The sequence below is a fragment of the Telmatherina bonti genome (genome assembly GCF_933228915.1).
Source record: "Telmatherina bonti genome assembly, chromosome: 21".
Classification (NCBI taxonomy): domain Eukaryota; kingdom Metazoa; phylum Chordata; class Actinopteri; order Atheriniformes; family Telmatherinidae; genus Telmatherina; species Telmatherina bonti.
The window spans coordinates 21,810,518-21,828,983 of NC_136630.1; the positions used below are offsets into that span (position 1 = coordinate 21,810,518).

General features: G+C 38.9%; 1 protein-coding gene across 2 annotated transcripts; it reads left to right on the plus strand.

Moving 5' to 3' along the window:
* Positions 1–2,228: 2,228 nt before the first annotated feature.
* Positions 2,229–18,297, plus strand: cdc42ep1a (CDC42 effector protein (Rho GTPase binding) 1a). 2 transcript variants are annotated; one of them, XM_079260990.1, is made up of 4 exons: positions 2,229–2,352; positions 9,732–9,842; positions 13,176–14,129; positions 16,740–18,297. In XM_079260990.1, exons 3-4 carry the CDS (start codon positions 13,658–13,660, stop codon positions 17,432–17,434), a joined length of 1,167 nt encoding a protein of 388 aa, XP_079117116.1. In that variant the 5' UTR covers positions 2,229–2,352; positions 9,732–9,842; positions 13,176–13,657; the 3' UTR covers positions 17,435–18,297. The 2 variants fall into 2 exon arrangements, with proteins under 2 accessions (XP_079117116.1, XP_079117117.1); XM_079260991.1 differs by lacking the exon at positions 9,732–9,842 and having other exon boundaries at positions 2,238–2,352.
* Positions 18,298–18,466: the final 169 nt, after the last annotated feature.

Consider the following 18,466-nt stretch of genomic DNA (forward strand, 5'->3'; position numbering starts at 1 on the left):
TACATATATATATATATATATATATATATATATATATATATATATATATATATATATATATATGTATATACATATATATATATATATACATATATATACATATATATATATATATGTATATACATATATATATGTATATACATATATATATACATATATATACATATATATATATATATATATATATATATATATATATATATATATATATATATATATATATATATATATATATATATATATATATATATATATATATATATTTATATATATATATATATAAACCGTCCCAGACAAAATAGAGCATTTTGCCGATGACCTGTGAACCAGAATACATGCAGGTACAGAAGTCAGAAAACACTTCACTGCAGTTATTAGATTGAAGGATTGTTCAACAAAATATTAGTTTGAATGAATGAACTATATCAGTTTATCATGTTTGTCTGCTTGTTTTTTTAAAAATATTTGTATTGAACAAATATTGGATGACTGTATATATTATGTTTTATTCTATACTTATTTATTCTTCTCTGAGTGACAGGGTACTAGATGACCCGCTGAAGTCCAGTGAAGTGGCTGATTTGCAAATGTTGGTGAACACTATGTGTCAAAGCGTTAAGCTGTTGATCTTTTGTTTTTCTGAAACAGAGAATGATGGAAACATTCCAGATTGTGAGTGGTTGTATTATATCACCTTCCTTTCTTCTGGGCATGTTAGTAAGTGTGTGTTATTCTGTACGTGTGGTACCTGGGAAGTGGGGAAGTGCTGGCACTTACTCACTGCTGGAATGTGACTGTGTTGTCATCGATTGTGGTGAACGCTGTCAGACTTGCTGGCCACCTCTGAGTTTTAACAACAGACTGACTTTTTACAGACCTTTGAGGACAGGATGGGAATTCTGTTCCTGTTGATAAGGCTTTGTTTCCTGTTGGATGCCTCGGTGTGGTACCACAGGCTCTTTCTTTTTTTTTAGCTGAACCTGAAAAAAAACCCCTGTTCTCTTGTTACATCTTTACCTTAATATATTTTATTATCTTGGCAATTTAGTTGTCTGGTACTTGGAAAAAGACTAAAAAACACTTCCCTCATGTTTTGGAGGCTCAGTTGGCTTCACGTGATTTAACTACCACCTAAAGATTAATGCACAGCTGTGTGAGATTAGTTATAATTACTTAACTTATGTGTCCAGTTTGACTCTAATGAAGACAGACGGGTGTTGAAATATTTGTATTTTTGAATTATCAAAAATGTTATTTATTTATTTCATGTTCTGTGACATACAAATACTTAATGTAAATTCATGTTATTGGATGCTCCTTGGAAGCTACTATTCTTATGTTTCTTTGAGCATTTGATGAAGTGATCCAATGGATTCTGAGAGTAGGATCCTTTTGTCTTGTGTTAAAATAGCAAATTATAACATAAACTCTCATTAAAAGTTATGATTTTGTAAATTTGCCAGCAAAATAAAATGTAATGACTAGCAGCGAGTTGTCTATTCTCTGATTCAGTCGGCTATTTGTGATAGCAGGTGTATCTAATAAAGTGGTCAGACTCCTTTAAGTCTGTGGTCAGTTATTAAACATTAAAAATCAAAATGAGTCATCCTGAATATTTCATCATCCTGCTTTTCCCCTTGCTAAGAGAGTCAGCAGATACTCATCTGACAGTCTTCTGAAAAGACACCAGATTTGGCAAGGCAAGGCAAGCTTATTTGTATAGTACCTTTCATGTACAAGACAATTCAAAGTGCTTTACATGAAACATTAAAAGCATTACAGGGGGGAAAAAAGCAGAAAAGATTCATCTGTTGACATTACTTTGTGTAAAAAACGAGTCTGTGAAAAGCTTATGGACAAATTCGCCTTAACTTTTACTTTGCCATTTACCTCTTGGATATAAATAAGTTTTTGTTTTTGTTTTTTTTTTGTTTGTTTGTTTTTAAATTTAATTAAAACCCTCTAACTGTGTTACGAGGACAATTGCGCCTATGGGGATTTCTCAGACAGATATATGATTTCTGCAGCAGCTTCTCCACGCTGCGACGTCATCACTCCTCTTTATTGTTTGTTTACAAATCGACAGACATGTCATACAGAGACATAACAAACCAGCTTGGATGGGTAGGCTATTGGTGCTTTTGGGGCGGCTGTTTAATGGTTGCGTTGGTATTTTGACCTCAGCCCGCCCCTTTCCTCCGCGCGCCCCGCGCACACCAGCGCGCACCAGCGGGACAGTGCAGCAGGATCCAGCAGCTCGCTCGGACCACCCCATCTGAAGCGTCTGTCTCCTGGAAAGATAATTATATTGGAATCAAGCGGTCGCTGTGTGTTCGTCTCTTGTTCCCAGAAGTGAGTTGAAGCTTTTGTTTTCTTGTCAGTCCGTGTAGCGCACATTTAATCCATGGTTATGACAACATGTATACTTTATATTAACTTTATTTAAATTTATTGGGGAAGTACAGACATTGATTGTGCATGTGTGCACTGAGGTTTACCCGGCTTTCTGGATCTTAATGAAATTTTAAGCTTCAGTTTGCAGTGATTTTGTTGGCTTTTCATGTTACCTGTAAAATAACATTGTTAGAAATTATTTCAACTTTTTATAGTCAAATTGTCTTTTTTTTTTCTTTTTTTTTTTTTTTGTATGTTTGTTTGTTTTAAAGAAACAACTTTTAATTTTCTTGATGTCATTACTTTTCTGTAATGTCATACACTAAGGGATCAATCACATTAGGCTCAGTTTTAGATAAGCAGCACAGTTGAGGCTCATATATATGTTGACTGAAACTCAGCTGTTATCATACAGGGTGTTAAGAGTCACACTGTCTCATGTGTATCTCATGAAACTCAATCTGCTCAGCAACATATTTATATCCAACAGTAGCAGCAACAGTTTGTCATTTCTATTTCTACTCTGCAAGCTTGGTCATAATAAAATCTGGCAGAGCTTTGATTGTTATCGCCCTGCCTTGTAATTACAGCGGTTACATAACGTAACCTATCAATTTTCCTCCAGTATATGTCAATGGCATTAACAAGATGTGCTCTGATGCAGTGGAACTTGACACTGCTAACTTGAAGCTGGCAAACAAGCAGCAAAGAGTTTGGATTCATTACAAGTTTGTGGGGGTTGGCAATTAACCTTCTGACCTCAAAACCTGCCACCAGGACAAAAGGACTAACATGAGAAACAGCCCGCCAGTAAACACACACACACACACACACACACACACACACACACACACACACACACACACACACACACACACACACACACACACACACACACACAGCAGTGAAAATAAAAAAGAAAATCCAGCCTTAAAAAGTTTACACACACATACAGTGATGGATTCAGTTTTCCTAAGTGTTTCATCTTTTTATGTTTAACCGGCTCTGTAATTCCCCCAGTTAATCTCTCCTGGGTAGACGTCCAGTATATCCTTCTTGAGTACATGCACTTGGTCTGCTGTACGCAGCAGCAGCATATGGTTAACACATGTATGTCATGTCTCCCATACGTCCCAGACACATGATTTACGCTAATGATGTCAAACTACAAGTACAAATTTCCTCTTAATTACTTATATACTATAAATATATATATATATATATATATACATATATACTATACTATACTATATACTATATATATATATAAAACACAAAGTTTATATATATATATATATATATATATATATATATATATATATATATATATATATATATATATATATATATATATATATATATATATATATATATATATATATATAATGTCTTTTTTTTCTACCTGAGCTTAAACATTCTTTTGAGGGGGATCCTCTTTGACCTTTAGGTGTGAGTGACGCAGCTAACATGGAAACGGTCAGTAGCAGAGGTGTGAACTTAGGATCTGGCTGCTGTGTTTGTTTTCACACCACTGGGCTCCCTAGGGTTTTTTTTTTTTCTGGCCACACAAAGTGATGTTTGGGAACTCGTAACATCACTGTCATCACCAAATGGCCACAACTCACTCATCCGTCAACAGCTTTCAACCCACTTGTTAAAGACTGCAACATGTTTTTAGGAGCATGAGCTTGGTTAGCCTGCTGCCAACTGGAAAGCTAAACTTTGAAAACGTGATAACAAAAGGAAAAGTTAAAAGTGAATTAATAGAATTTCTGAATGAGGAGACGACTCTTAGATAATCTGGGATATCGACAGAGTTCAGTGTGGCTGGTAAATTTATATCAGAACTAGTCAATTTTAGAAGCGTCAGTGATTGTTTTTGTTCGTGTTATTAGCATCATCTACATCCTTTAATTTAATAAATGTGCCAAACAACAAGTCTTCCAATGCTCTCTTTTCCAGCAAGGAATAAAGCAACTTTTTTAAATGATTTACTTTAAAATTTTGTAGATGTGTTTACATTCTATTGAATGTCTAAATAGTCTCACCTTGTCTTTTGCTGACATTTTCCCTGTGTCCTGCACGTTGCTTAGTTTGTTTAAATTTGACTCCTCATTGAGCAGCCCATTGGTCAGACAGTAGTGCGTGTACAACACCACACAGTCAGTGGATGTAAGGGAACATTCATATCAGCCTTTTTTTATTCAAATCTGAGTCCATTTGCTCCAAAAGTCGGCTTCGTTTGGGGGAATGTGAATGCACCAAATGAATTCTGATTCAGATCAAAGAAATGGACCCGGTCTCAGCCCGTTTCAAGTGGACCAAAAACCGGAAGTAAACTACAAAAAAAAGTCACTCCCTGCATTTGACGTAGCATTGCATTGTGGGTAAATACATAGCAATGGCGTTATGAGTCTTCTGCCTCGTTTGTTGTTCATACTGCATCCATTGTTGCAATGTATTTCTGTAGTACACTTACATAGAGAAAATTAAAAACCCAAAACAGCAACAGTTTCATTTCCATGTTTAGCTCGTAACAGTTTTCTTCTTCATGCGAGTCTTGTCCTCTCTTTTGCTAAATACTAGTGCAGCGCCACCTTTGGTCAGAATGGGGACATATTATTGTCAAGGTTTGGCTCATTTGACCAAAATGCAGCATGAACGCAATCTCTGTCTGAATGGATACACCGCCCTACAACTGAACCGAGTCCCTAATCGGATCGAGTCTAGTGGACTGTCCTGATGTGAATGCACCCTAAGAAGCATTATGGAGTAGCACTTTGTTCAGCAGTGGCTGTCAGAAAGTGCTTTATAAATAAATAAAGCTGGCATGGAATAGTGTTCATGGGAAATGTAGTGATAGCACAGAAAGGATTTCCTTCATTCACCACCTGCAAACCCGGCAAATAAGTTTCAGAAGTCCAACAGAGGAAGCAGAAAGAATAGAAGTGTGTTTAATGGGCCAGTGGCATGATTTTCACAGTTATATTTTTATATGTGCAGTGGGAAAAACAAAATATTATCACCTGAACACCTAAAGCTAAATAAAAGCATGTACACTTAACTTCTCCAGCAACCTTGAATTCTTACACCATACCTTTTTCCAGTAACGTAACCCTTATCCCATCCTAGCTCCCAGATTTCTTTGCATAATCAAATACTCCAGGCAGTGCACCTCAGCTAGAGCGTGCACGTTAACCACCATGAACCTTTCGAAAGCAAAACTTTTTGCATTGCAAGGAGCTACTCCTGACTGTTGCTAAAATAGCCATGACTGTGTGACTGTCTAACTTATGGTGGTAGATGTTAGCCACCAGGACTTGGTCCTTCTGAGTGAACAAATGATGGTAAAAACAAGCAACCTAGTGGTGTTAATGGTGGTTCATGGCAACTGTTTCTTAAATGGCCCTTTCCAATTATACTGGTGCTAATCCCCAGGTGCTAACAGAGCACCCAAACAGGGCTAAGTGAACGAAACCAGCAATGAAGGCCACCATTCAAGCCCCAGCTAACGTCTCCCTGCAGCTTGTACTAGAACATAACTTACTGCTGAACATCTACTGATCTTTGGTGGAGAAACAAACAGTAATTTTTGCGATGAGTCTATAAGCCTGCAGTTGACCCTTAACCATAAACGAAGAATGAGAAGAAACGACAGGAGTTTATGTGTAAACATGAAAAGAGAACAAACAAAGAAGGAACATTGGTGTTTCCAGTTGCAGCAGATGCAGGAAGCAGAGAGAGGTGGGGAGTATGGCCGTTTACTGAAAGCTTGAAAATGTTTTCTCGGCTTGGAAGGAAGTGCAGCAGTGTTTTGCTTGGATTCAGACGGAGTGTGGATGGTGAAAATAGGAATGTAATTGAAAGTCAAAGGGTGACCCTGAAAAATGTGGCCTTATCTTGTATGTTTGTTCACCTGGTTAGCGAGGTTAGTGAGTAGAGGACATGAGATGAGAGCGAGGGCAAAGAGAAGGGAATCTGTGATAAAACACAAAGTTTACTGTTGATTTTACTCAAGACAAATTAAAGCAGTGTAAACAGTTTGAGTTACAGTCATCAAAGGTAAAGATTAGGCATTTGTGTATGTGTGGTCTAGATGCTGTTATTAAGCTGTTTCAACCTCACAAGTCCACCAAAACATGAGGACAGAAGGGCTGGAAAGAAGGCAGCTGAATGAAAAAGGAAGAAAATGGAAAGATGAGAAGCAGTGATGGAAAAAGAAAGGAGTAAAGAAAGACAGCCAACTGAGAAAAAGCAACGCTAGAAAGCGAGGATGGTAATGAAATGAAAGGAGGAGAAAAAGTGAGCAGGCCAAGGAGAGATTCAGTCCCAAACATGGTTTCAATCAGAGCAGAGGTTGAAAAGAAGGATGTTTGGTGGTGGTAATCGAGAGGGAGACTCCAGCGACTGATGCTCTGCTCAGGAATGTGTTCATACTCACTGAACAAAACACATACGGCTCCCATTAAACTGTGGTTGCTCTGGTTTATATCCAGTAAAGCCACCTCAAGAAAATACAGTACATTGGACATGGGAACTATTAAGTTTGAGAGGTAAAATGCAACAAAATCTTTTTGAGCAAAACTTGAGAGTCTTGATCATTTGTATCGACATCTTGACAGAAGCAGCGCTCATCCCACCTGATCTAATGACAGCAGAGAACAATGCAGCTGATCAGTGAAGGCTCAGATGCTTTCTTTTCCCCTTCTACTCAGATGCAGATTACAGTAAATATGTCGGGGTCTTAAGCTTCCATGTATCTAATAATAGTTCCTGTCACAGAAGGTGGAGGTGAGGTGTGGACCCAAATGCAGAGACGCAGACGGAGAATCAGAGTCAAGGCTGGTTTTATTGTTGTGCTGCAGGAACACAGGACACTAGGCATACAAGGGAGTAACTAACACAACGAATCCACAACATAAACCTGAAACCGAGGGTATAAATACACTGAACACAACAAGACACGGGTGAAACAAATCTACTAAATGAACCCAGGTGAAGTAAATCAACAGGAACAAAAGCTAAACAAGACATAAGGCGCTAAGCGGGAAAAACTACAAAATAAAACAGGAAAACTAAGGCACAAAAAGTCCAAACCATGACAGTTCCCTTTTGATTTCTTGCTTTTTACAATAGAAGAAGGGATGTTTGGGACGCTTTAGACGCGTTAGTGCAAGTTTGAGGCTCATTTCTGCGTTTCTCCCATTCACAATTGCCCAATTTTTCAGGGGGACCTTCCTAATGTTGGTAAAATTCAGTCTAGAATGTATCCATTACCTGTATTAGAAAATCATCTCACCAAACCTCACTGAACTCTGAAAATCACAAATAGCTCTGCTGAATGTTGTATCAGTTAGAAGCTGACATGTCGCAGAGGCTGCTCTTGACCTGCTGTTGGCACTCAGTGGCGAGTCAGGACAATAGACTCACTCTGCTAGAGCGGCTAAAATGGTATTAAGTTAAAAGGTAAACAAGGCTAACAAAATTGAAAACTCAACATTTACAAGTTTCACCATGAACATTAATATCATGACGATATCAGACTGGAGTTGATTTTTTTCAGGGTGGTCAAAATGATGGTCCAACCTGCATATAGGATTATGAGAAATTAGAGATAATATGTTATTTGGTTATTTGACTCAAAGAAAAGGCTCAGATTATACATACTGCTCATGAAAAGTTAGTGATTTTCAGCATTTATTATGTTTTTATTAAAATCTTTACATGTGAACTTAATTTGACCTTCTCTTAACTTTTCAATGCACAAGTCCCAATGTTCAGCATTTTCATACTCATGCAGTCCATGTTCTTAATCAAGGTGATTAACTAGAAAATAAAACAAACCAACAGAAGTGTCTTAAGCATGAAATGACCAGTAAAACTTTTGTTTCAATGACATTGTGTATGTAGACAGTCCTCTTCATCGCACTGTTCACATTTGGACATCATCATACCAAGACAACACCCAACACACAACAAATTATTGAGGCATTAACGCTTTATGTCGTGCTATACCCGACACTTATCTTTGCATTTAGTAAATTGTTTGTGATGAAAGAATTTTCATTACATGATTTTATTTAAATGCCCAACGTCTGTGACACAGTATATTAGCATAAGTTTAACTTTTTACCTTTTTACCATAAATATCACCTGGAAGTGGATACTTGATAACTATTTGTAAGTTGCATATGCAGATTTATTATTTTGTATACAGTTTGAACAGCTTGCAGCAACCCAGTTAGCATTTGGCTGAACGTTCCTTGGCATGGTATATTTTCCTCAGTGTAGTCCACATACTATCAGCAATGTGGCCTGGACTTCAAGAAGCTATATTTTGGCCATCTTTATTCATGTCACAACCAGTTTTGGGCCACTGTTTTGCTGGAACACCCCATACGGTACTTCCATCACTGTGTATCACAGCTTTTGCATTGTATTTGCAGTTAAATACATCACCTTTCCATTATAATAAGCACTACTCATTATGTCTATTGTAGTTGTGAAAGTTTAATTCAAAATGTGTTTTATTTGTTTGTATTACTTACTGAAAACTATAGTGGAGCTTGAAGGGTCGCAGGCCTTTATGTCAAACTTCCTTGACTGTATTCTGGCACGTCCAGGTTCATTGCTGACCTGTGCTTAGTGGTTACTGGTTTCTATCTGACCATCTGAACCAATTTTTCCTCGGCTGAGTGTCAGAGTTGGGATCCTCTTCAAGGACTTGTCCATGAAGGTTACACCTGCCAATAACTTGTAGTTTTATACAGTTGTTTGATGTATTGATTTTACAATCTGAAGTTGTTCAGAAATGTCTGTAAGAGACATGATTTCACTGCATTAAAGTTTCCTTTCTTGTACCACATCTGTCTGTCAAACAGACATTTTCATCATCACAGAGATGGCTGCAGACCTGCAATCAATTTTACTAGACATTTAGAGGCTGTGGCAAATTAAAAGACAATTCAAAACTTTTACTATCATTTAATTACAGAAAACCTATTTGCACCAGGTGTTGCACCATTAAGTATCAGCAATGCAGATCAGTGACAAATTATACAAAGAAAACTGTTCACCAATCAACTGCAGTTTTCCTGATGTGTTTTCTACATTTTACCCTCCTTATTTCCTTCATTGAGCTCTTAAAAGTGCCTTCTAGCTCCGTCTTTTCTTTCCTAACCTGATCTTTTCTCCTTCTTTTTGTTTCTCACAGGATCTTTTGTTTTCATTCTAATTTCTACCCCATTTGCCATCGTCCCCCTTGACTCCTTTTTTTGTAACCCGACTCTTTCCCTCCTACAGGCTCATTTTTTTTTGTTTTCTTTCTCCTTTGACAGAAATCTGATTGAGTGACAAAGCAGACCGAGGTGGCAGCAGCCAGTCCGTGCCCTGAAATTTGCCCTCAACTCAGGATAATGGGGAGACGAAGGATTAGGGGATGATCTAGGGTATGTCAAAGTCCCTGCTGTCAAGGGATCCTCTACTTTTCTGTTTTCCAAGAGGAAGTCAGGCAGGCTTCCATTGGGATTATAGCATTGAGCTTATTAATGTATAAGAATTGAACATAATTTTCATACTCATAGTGCTTTTCAGGTCATATTTGATGAACCCCTCAGTAGTCGGTTCATATGTGGCTCAGCAAACAGAGCAATCAATGGAAAGGAAGGAAGGAGTCTAGGGGATGTTTAGACAAAATGAGCTTTGCCTGGAAGTTTTTAATACATAAGAGGAATTAGAGGGAGCAACCCCCGCTGTGCTGTGGGCAAATTTCTTGTTAACGGGATTAAATGCAGATACAAAAGAGCAGAGCTTTCCGTAAGCACACAGAGTAATTTATACCTTGTATGCTTTCCAGTCAAACTTTATTTATCAGTTAGGCTGAGGTTTTTCCCAAAAAAAATTTTTTTTAAATCCTTAACAAAGTCTTTTCCAAATTAGGAACAGCATACCCAAAATACCATCGAGTCTGCGACCACATTCACTGGACTTTGTTTCAGTCAGACAAGTTGCCCGTCACATCAGCGCAGTTCATGGGAACATAAGCAAGGTCCCCGCAGGCTCGTGTTGTTTCGGATTCAAGCTCGCACCTCGGTATAGTGGTCCCTAGCGTCTCGTTTAGGGCCTCAGTATGGCTCTACTAGCTGCTGGTATGTGGCATGCTTCCTCTCTCTCCCTTCTCCCAGATGCCCCTCTTAAACCGGCAGCCAGGGGAAGTGGAGCGTAGGGCCTGGGACTGCGGTCAGCAGCAAATTAGAATAGCTGCCTTGGACCTGACACAATCTCCATCTCCGTGCATGAGTGGGAGGCCTGTGGACATTTAGTTGCTGCAGTGAAAAGCTTTTAAAGAGAACCAGAGGACCATGTTAGAGCTCCCTTATGCTATCAAAATATTTTAGGACTGGATATCAATTACACTGCTGGCAAAGAACAACACATGACAAAAGGCCAATTTGTCTGCCTTCATTACGGACATAGAAAGGTATGGAAACCCAAAACTAGAAAAGACACGAATATACATGATTTAATGCTGGTGTGATATGAGAAAAGTAGTTCCTAAACAAGTATAAAGATCTAGTCTTAAATAGGTGTCAACAGAATAGTTTGGAGACCGACATGCTAACGCTCTTTAGCTAGCCAACTTTAGCATGTTAGCCCAAAAATATTTACATTCTTTTTATTTATTGATTTATTTTTTTATTTTAATTAGTTTGTTTGTTTTTTATGGTTTGCTTTTTAATTTTTTAAAAACTTTTTTTTACGTCTCATAACCACTAGAGGCTCAGAAGTTAACATCAATCAGTTTAGCTAGCTTGAAAGGGCTGTTGTCATCACACCCAGTTGTCTTATTAAAAACAAACAATAAAAACATGCAAATAAAGAATTAGGGGTTCAAGTCAATATCACAGTTATTTTATAAGGTTACCTTGATTACAATTAATCAGCAATTATTTCAGCATTTTTTTTATTTTTAGACCTCACAGTTAACTGAATACGCATAGTTTAAATATATATAGTCATCTATGTAATTCGCTTACATTTATTTAAGGAAAATTAATTTCCTAGCACTATGAAGGATTGCATTAGGAAAATGAAAAAAAAGTGGATTTCACTTACCTTGGAAATTAAGATATCTGAAACCTGTCAATTTAAGTTTCAACTCGAAAAGTCCTACAATCTTGCAAGGTTTGCTTACTGGTGAGGTGAGACATTAAAACCTATGTATACTTTGCAAGTACAGAGTATCCTGATACTTCCTGTGGCCAGAATAAGAACATTTTATAAAGTACATTCTGTCCTTTTATTCACCACATTGGCCAGCTGTTCCTCAAAACTATTCATTCAACCTTGAACATTTTCCATCAGTGGAAAAGTAAAAATCAGTGATTTTAAACTTTGTCGGACACCACACAAGGAAAAGTTCTGCCTGGATGATGTGTTGAGAACAAGCTGCAAGAACTCCCAAATGAGGGCTGCAAGAAAACAATGTCATTCTTCTGGGAGAGAGAACAAATTTCTCTTTTCTTACAGAGTTTGCACAAACCTTTTATTGCATTTCAGCATGTAAAGTCTTCAAAACATGTAGTTTTCTCAGTACCCAGGTTAGGTATTGTAATTCAGCCAAGCAGTAATCTCCGACAGTAACAAGTGAAGCCGATCCAGAAGTGCCAAAGTTAGCTGTTCACACCTCATACACTAGGAGCTACAAAACAGAGGAAATTCTCATAGACTCCCATGTTAAAAAGGCCAACTTCACAGCAGAAATAAACATGTTTACAGCCTGGTAGAGAAAAAACATTTTAGGTTTAATTGACCCAGATACCTGACATTGATAGGTCAGGTTGACTTTCATGACAACTGTGGCGGGTATGAATTTTTTTTTATAACTCCTTCATATAGGAGTCATTTTTATCCAAAAATTCTGAATGATTAGGGGCGTATCCTTTTGATTGACAGGTACTCATAATCCCACTGCAAGAAGGCAGAATTTAGCACAACCGTAGTTTTTAGCTGGTTTTAGCCTGCAAACTCTGTTAGCTGGTTAGCTTCCATTAGTTCTGGGTTAGCTTAGATAGCTCTGACCTACAGGCATGTCCGAGTTTGAGAGATGTCAATCATTCACGCTGATAGGCTCCCTCTCAGCTCTACCTTTTGCCCATTTTTTGTATTTTATCTATTGTATGTATGTTTGCGTAGCTTTTGGATTTTTTATTGCCACATTTTGGGCTCCATACACCAGCCATCTGGCAGTACAAGACAAGTTGCAGCTTTAGTTTTCTTATCAGTAAATGTTCCTATCGCTTCCTATCTCGCTGAGCCTGTTTATAAACAAATCTGAACTTGTTGAATGAAGCCTGCTGCTTTTGGTTTAAACTGTGATAAGTCGTTTTGGCAAAAAAGCCATGAACACCAGACACAACAGGATCAAATTTGAAGCTGGAATTCCCTGAAAGTCCACCCATGTCAAGGAAAAACAGCAGATTTTCGCTTCTTGGTCAGAGGAGTACCTGTAAACTATATTTAGCTGGTTCCAGACCAGCAGACACTTGGAACGCTGAATCCCAAAAACCTTTCACTGGAACAGGTTTTTGCGAAAAAAGAGGTTACTTTACAAACATGTACAGTATCCAAAACAGGAAAGCACTGTAGTCTCTCACTAAATATCATCGTACACATTATTTGACTGAAAACGTTATTTATTTTTGTCAGTATACATAGAATCAAGTACATCCATGCAATTTCAAGAAAGATGTTTTTTTCCTTGTTTTTTTTTCTCTCTACAGATGCCTCCAAAATGCAACCACAGAACAGTTTGCAGCTGGACGCAGACCTATTTCTGAGCTGATGTTGACAAAGCCAAAGCCTGAAGCAATCCAGGCGACCTGACCACACTCCCAACACGGATCGACTGCATCCAGGAACACAACTGCATAGTGTTCTCCTCAATTTGTGCCTGTTTAATCCAGCCAGCTATGCGTAGCAGCAAGCTACAAACAGTGAGACAGAAATTGGCCCGCACTTGATAAACAGACCCAATATTCCAGTGAATTATTTGCACGGCAGACCCAAAGTTCAACTTTTCTTCTCCAGAAATCACCCGTTTTCACAATCTTGGAGGGCCTCTTGAAATCTGTTTTTCAGTTTTAAACTTCGGGTCACTTCACTGTTTTGTTGTTTAGCTTTACTTTTGTTAGAACTGAAGGTGATTCCAGGAACTGATTCAAGTTATTTCAGCAAAAGATTAAGCAATTAACATTTTGTGAGCATGAATCTTCAGGAAAAACTGTCAGGCCTTAAAGGTCTGGTCTCGCACTCCCACAGCAAGCGTCGTCATAAAGGTGACCTCACAGTGGACATGATCAGCCCTCCTCTGGGTGACTTTCGCCACACCATGCACGTGGGCCGCGGTGGCGACGTGTTTGGAGACACCTCCTTCCTGAGCAATCACGGTGGGACGGCCAATGGAAACAATGGGGAGACTGATTCTGTTACTTCCCCTGACAATAAAATAGGAGCGTTCTTCTCCAGAACGCTTCGGCAAATCAGGAGGGGCTCTGACCATCGACCCAGAGAGGGATCAAAGGATTTGTCGCCTCCTCCTCCTGCCATTTCTCCCATCATTAAGAACGCCATTTCCCTCCCGCGGCTGGATGTGGACATGCCTAATGGGAGTCCCACCACCAAAGTGCTCTTTCCCAGTTCTCAAAACACACCGGAGGAGAAGAAAAGCTCTTATGGTGAGTGGAGGAGGGGGACAGATGTGTTTTTCTTCATGCTGCCAGTTTGGTATTTTTATGTAAACAGTGGATCAGATGAGTGTGTGTTATATGAGGCTTATCCCACACAGAATACACCACTGGGCGTCTTAAGCTATAGTTTTATTGTCCACAGTTTAACTCTTTTGAAAGAAGATTTTGCCTTTGAATTTACTAGAAACTCCTCAACATGACTTCATCTATTTGTGCCCAGTTATTTAAGGATTAAGTGAAGAACACCACCAAATCCCAAAATTGTCCCAAAGCTTTAATATAGATGCTTTCCCCTCAAAATTAAACAGCCTCGTAAAATAAAGTTAAAGACAGGGTCCAAAGGGTGGATGAGTTAACCAGTGTTAACTTGAAACTACAGAGGGGTAACAAACATCTGCAGCTCTGCCGTCACAGTCAGCCATCAGATCCACCCAGTAATCTGGTAACAGATTCGTCTCAGATGTCCTTATGAATCACCTTGACTCATAATCAGCAGCGTTTGCACTGATAACACACAGAACCAGACAGCTCTGGCAACAGGCTGTCTGGGTGGCTGTTTCGATGACCTGTGCTAACATCACTCACAGCTCATGCAGTCTGGCCGCTGTGTGTGTTTGTGTGTATCTGAGGGATTCAGTGGGAGCAAATGCTTCAGCAAGAATACATGAAAACTGATTGATGATGGTACCAATGTTTCAGAGAAAAGATGGGAATAGGTGTTAACAGCCATTATAAATTAGATTAGATTATACAGATTAGATTAGATTAGATTAGATTAGATTAGATTAGATTAGATTAGATTAGATTAAACTTGATCAATTACTTTAGGCAGGTTCCCTCCGGGAAATGAAAGGTTCCAGCAGAAGTATGACACCGAACAGTATAGAGACAAAATAAAACACGATATACCAAAAATACAACAACATGCAAGTTAAAAATGCATTAAAAAACCTGTTGTACTATTATATTGCATTCTAGTAGCCAAGGACAACTGCACCCAGTCGAGTCCAGTTTCACTTCTCAGTCTGTGTAAAATTAAACAACAGTTTTCTTTACTCATTTTAAAAAGACTTTGTTAACTTGGAGTTATACTCTCAGTTTTGTTTTGTTTTTTTACCGTACTGATGTTCTGCTAAACAGCCTGGTTGCAGGTTCCTGTTTGCCAACAAGGTTTGGTTCCGTAATGACCCAAATTCAAGAAAATTTATGCTTAATTATGATATGAAAGCTGCTCTAGAACTAGACATGGTCTGGGAGCAGCAAGATAAAGATCAAAACCAGATCTTAGTGTGACAACATGTCAAAATATGGCTAATTGGGTCAGTTCCCAGTTCAAACTGGCCAACATCCACATAGGGTGACTCTCAAAAAACCAGCCAACTGTTGCCGGGGCAAAAATAAGCTCATCAGCAGTGAGCTGTTGCCATGACACCGACACTTTCAGCATCCATCTGTGGATATTTATACATATCTTTTGATTTTGTTTTCATCACAAGTTAATCTAAGTTCTTCCCAAAGTGTGAAAAATTGTGTTTAGACCTGATATGGATCAAAATACACAGCTAAGTTTTCTAAGTTTTGGTTTAATATTATTTATTACATTAAATATTAGAAAAAAAGAAACTTCTAACTGCATTTAGGTGCCTCTTATTTTTAATGCTTTCACATCTGTTTTTCCGAAGCTGACACCTTCAATACAAAATTTGACAGTGACTGAACTACTTTTACTCTCTGGTACCTGTGCATAACGACACACTGGAGCTTTATATACAACCAAATCCATCCCATACTATCCTCACTTCTTAAATCTTTTTTATTTTGTAGTTAAAATGTGTGAAATCTGAATAAAAGGAAAACCTCTCAACTCTTGGTCCCGTGCAGCTGGTATTGAGAGGGACCATGGTCATTAATCTGTTTGGGTCACAAAGGCATTGATGTGTATGTGTGTGTGATCACAGAGTCAAGCAGATGACTTATATATGATCAGGGAGCAGAACAACTCTCACTGCATGCTGGGCTTTTTACTTGTTGCGCTGTTGGTGGGTTTACAGCGCCTCCTGCTGGAAAAACCTGACTATGCATGAGAGGGAGTTTCATCCAGCTCTGAGGTGGTAGCTAAATACTTGTTCACTCTGCAAGTTGTTTGTGGCTTAACACTGTGGAAAATAAACTGTTCTACGTTGCACAAAGACACCACAATACACCATTGATGATCTCTGAAGCTTAATTTACAGACTTATTTTACAAGTGTAAAAATATTAGCATGTGGTTTTGAGGGGGTTGGGGTGCAGAACCTTTTCTAAGTTGGCTGGAGACAGTTCATTCCCTATAACACAATAAGTAATTGGCATTGCACTCATTTTGTGGTGCTTTTTGGGGACAATTTGTGACTTTCAAATGGTGTTCGGACGGCTGGTTCACTCGTATTCATCCAGTTAAATGATGATTTCAGTTTTCGTGGAAACATAGAAGAATGGATTTAATATTTTTGTCCAATTTTCTTCTTAGATTTTCATTTGAAATTTCAACACAAGACAGATATTTTGGATAAAAAGTACCTGTTTGACTTATGTTTGGATATCTGTGCCTATTCTTCAGGTCTGGAGTCTGGATTTGTCACCTTGCCTCGCCTCTCCCGCTCCGAGCGTCAGCAGCCTTCCATCTCCATCCCCACCTCCTGCTCCCCGAATGTTCACCGCGGTTCTCTGACCGACCCCACTGATGCCATCTTATCCACCTGCACCACCTCGATAGTGACCTCTGACCCTAAACGCACCGCCGCCTTCTCTGACTCCCTCCCTTCACTCACGTCCCTGGACACCTTTACCTTCGACCTCGGCCCTTCCCTCATGAGCGAGGTGTTCAGCCTGATCGACGGCCACTCTGAGGAGCATGTTCCAACGTGGGATGGGGAGGGGGCGGAGTCAGCATGTGGGCTCACCAATCAAGAATCAGAGATGGGCTCGGCTACTATCTCATACGTGGATTCATTGCTGAGGAAGGACAGTAGCAGTCCACGTGTAGCTGACTGCGAAGAAGAAAAGGTGAATACAGTCAGGCTGTCTGCTAAAGTACCTGATGTGTTACTGGGTTCTCCTGAACAAGTAGGGATGAGGATGGAGAATGAGCGATTCCAGAGTGCCACGGATGTGCTTGCACGCCACTATGGCGTCAGCCTCTTAAAGGGACAGAGCAGGATGGAGGCTGGAAATTCAGAGCCTGTAATCACCGGCCTGCCAAAGAAGAAAATGTCCTACAGCTTCATGGATGACGAGGATGAAATTAAAGTCTAAGCTGAGCAACCTGAAGAAATTGCTACATTTAATCTCGTCGTGTATCATTCCTTTGAAATTCCAAATTATCGTGAAACTTTTTATGGTTGACAAGGCTGGTTCTGTTGCCAGGATGAACCCAGCATCTTTTACTTCTATGCAATCCCGCCCCAAGGATGTACAGTTTGGATGCAAACCCGCTGCTGAATGTATCAAAGAGAAGAGCAAGTTGATTTTTCTGTCCTGCACAGAGCTGAAACATTAAAAAGGGGACATGGGAAGTCATGGGATGTGCCAAAGAAAGTTGTTAAGCGCGTCCAATCTCAAAGTGGAAGTTCCAAACCCAGTCATTCGCTTTATCCTTTACACACTTCCTCTTCAAGGAAAAGGGTCAGATTCTCAGAGTGAGTCTACATCATTAGTGAGAAAGGAAGTGGGGCTTTGTAACAATGTGTTTTGGCATGATTATGATCTATTGTCAATGTTTCGCTCAGGAATACGCCACCAGAGGGGAAATAAAGGAAAGACAAGTTCTTAAAGTTTGCTAAGTTTCATAAGACAAAACAAAGAAAACACGCCTTTTACACGGCAACTGAGAGAATATGAGAAGTATTATTGGTATTTGCTTGATGCAGCTAAAAGCCTAAACCATGTAATTGTTCATTGTATGCTGCGGACCTTCTATGTAGACATCACGTGCACCTTTTTAATTATGAAGTTCGACTCCTGTATTGCCTTTTATAGAAGAATTTATATGTTCTTTTACATAACTGTACATAAAGTTATTAACTGACCTGCTATGATTTTGTACTTACAATATCAGCACCTGCAGTACATAGTGCAATTTGCATCCATATGCTGCAGTCAGTACCAATAATGATGATATGAGCTGACAATAAAGATGTTTTTAATGACATTGTCTTCTACATTCAACATTTAAGGTTATGTTCTACCCAAAGTCTTCAAACAGAGTGTCTGTGAAGTTCACTATTGGAAGTCTGGTATGAAAAACAATCATTTAACAAGTAGGAGTCAAAGCCCAAATGATAGCTT

Coding starts and splice junctions, on each gene's coding strand:
- cdc42ep1a (XM_079260990.1), top strand. CDS start 13,658: ATGAATCTTCAGGAAAAACTGTCAGGCCTTAAAGGTCTGGTCTCGCAC. Junction 14,130..16,739: donor GGAGAAGAAAAGCTCTTATG/GTGAGTGGAGGA, acceptor CCTATTCTTCAG/GTCTGGAGTCTGGATTTGTC.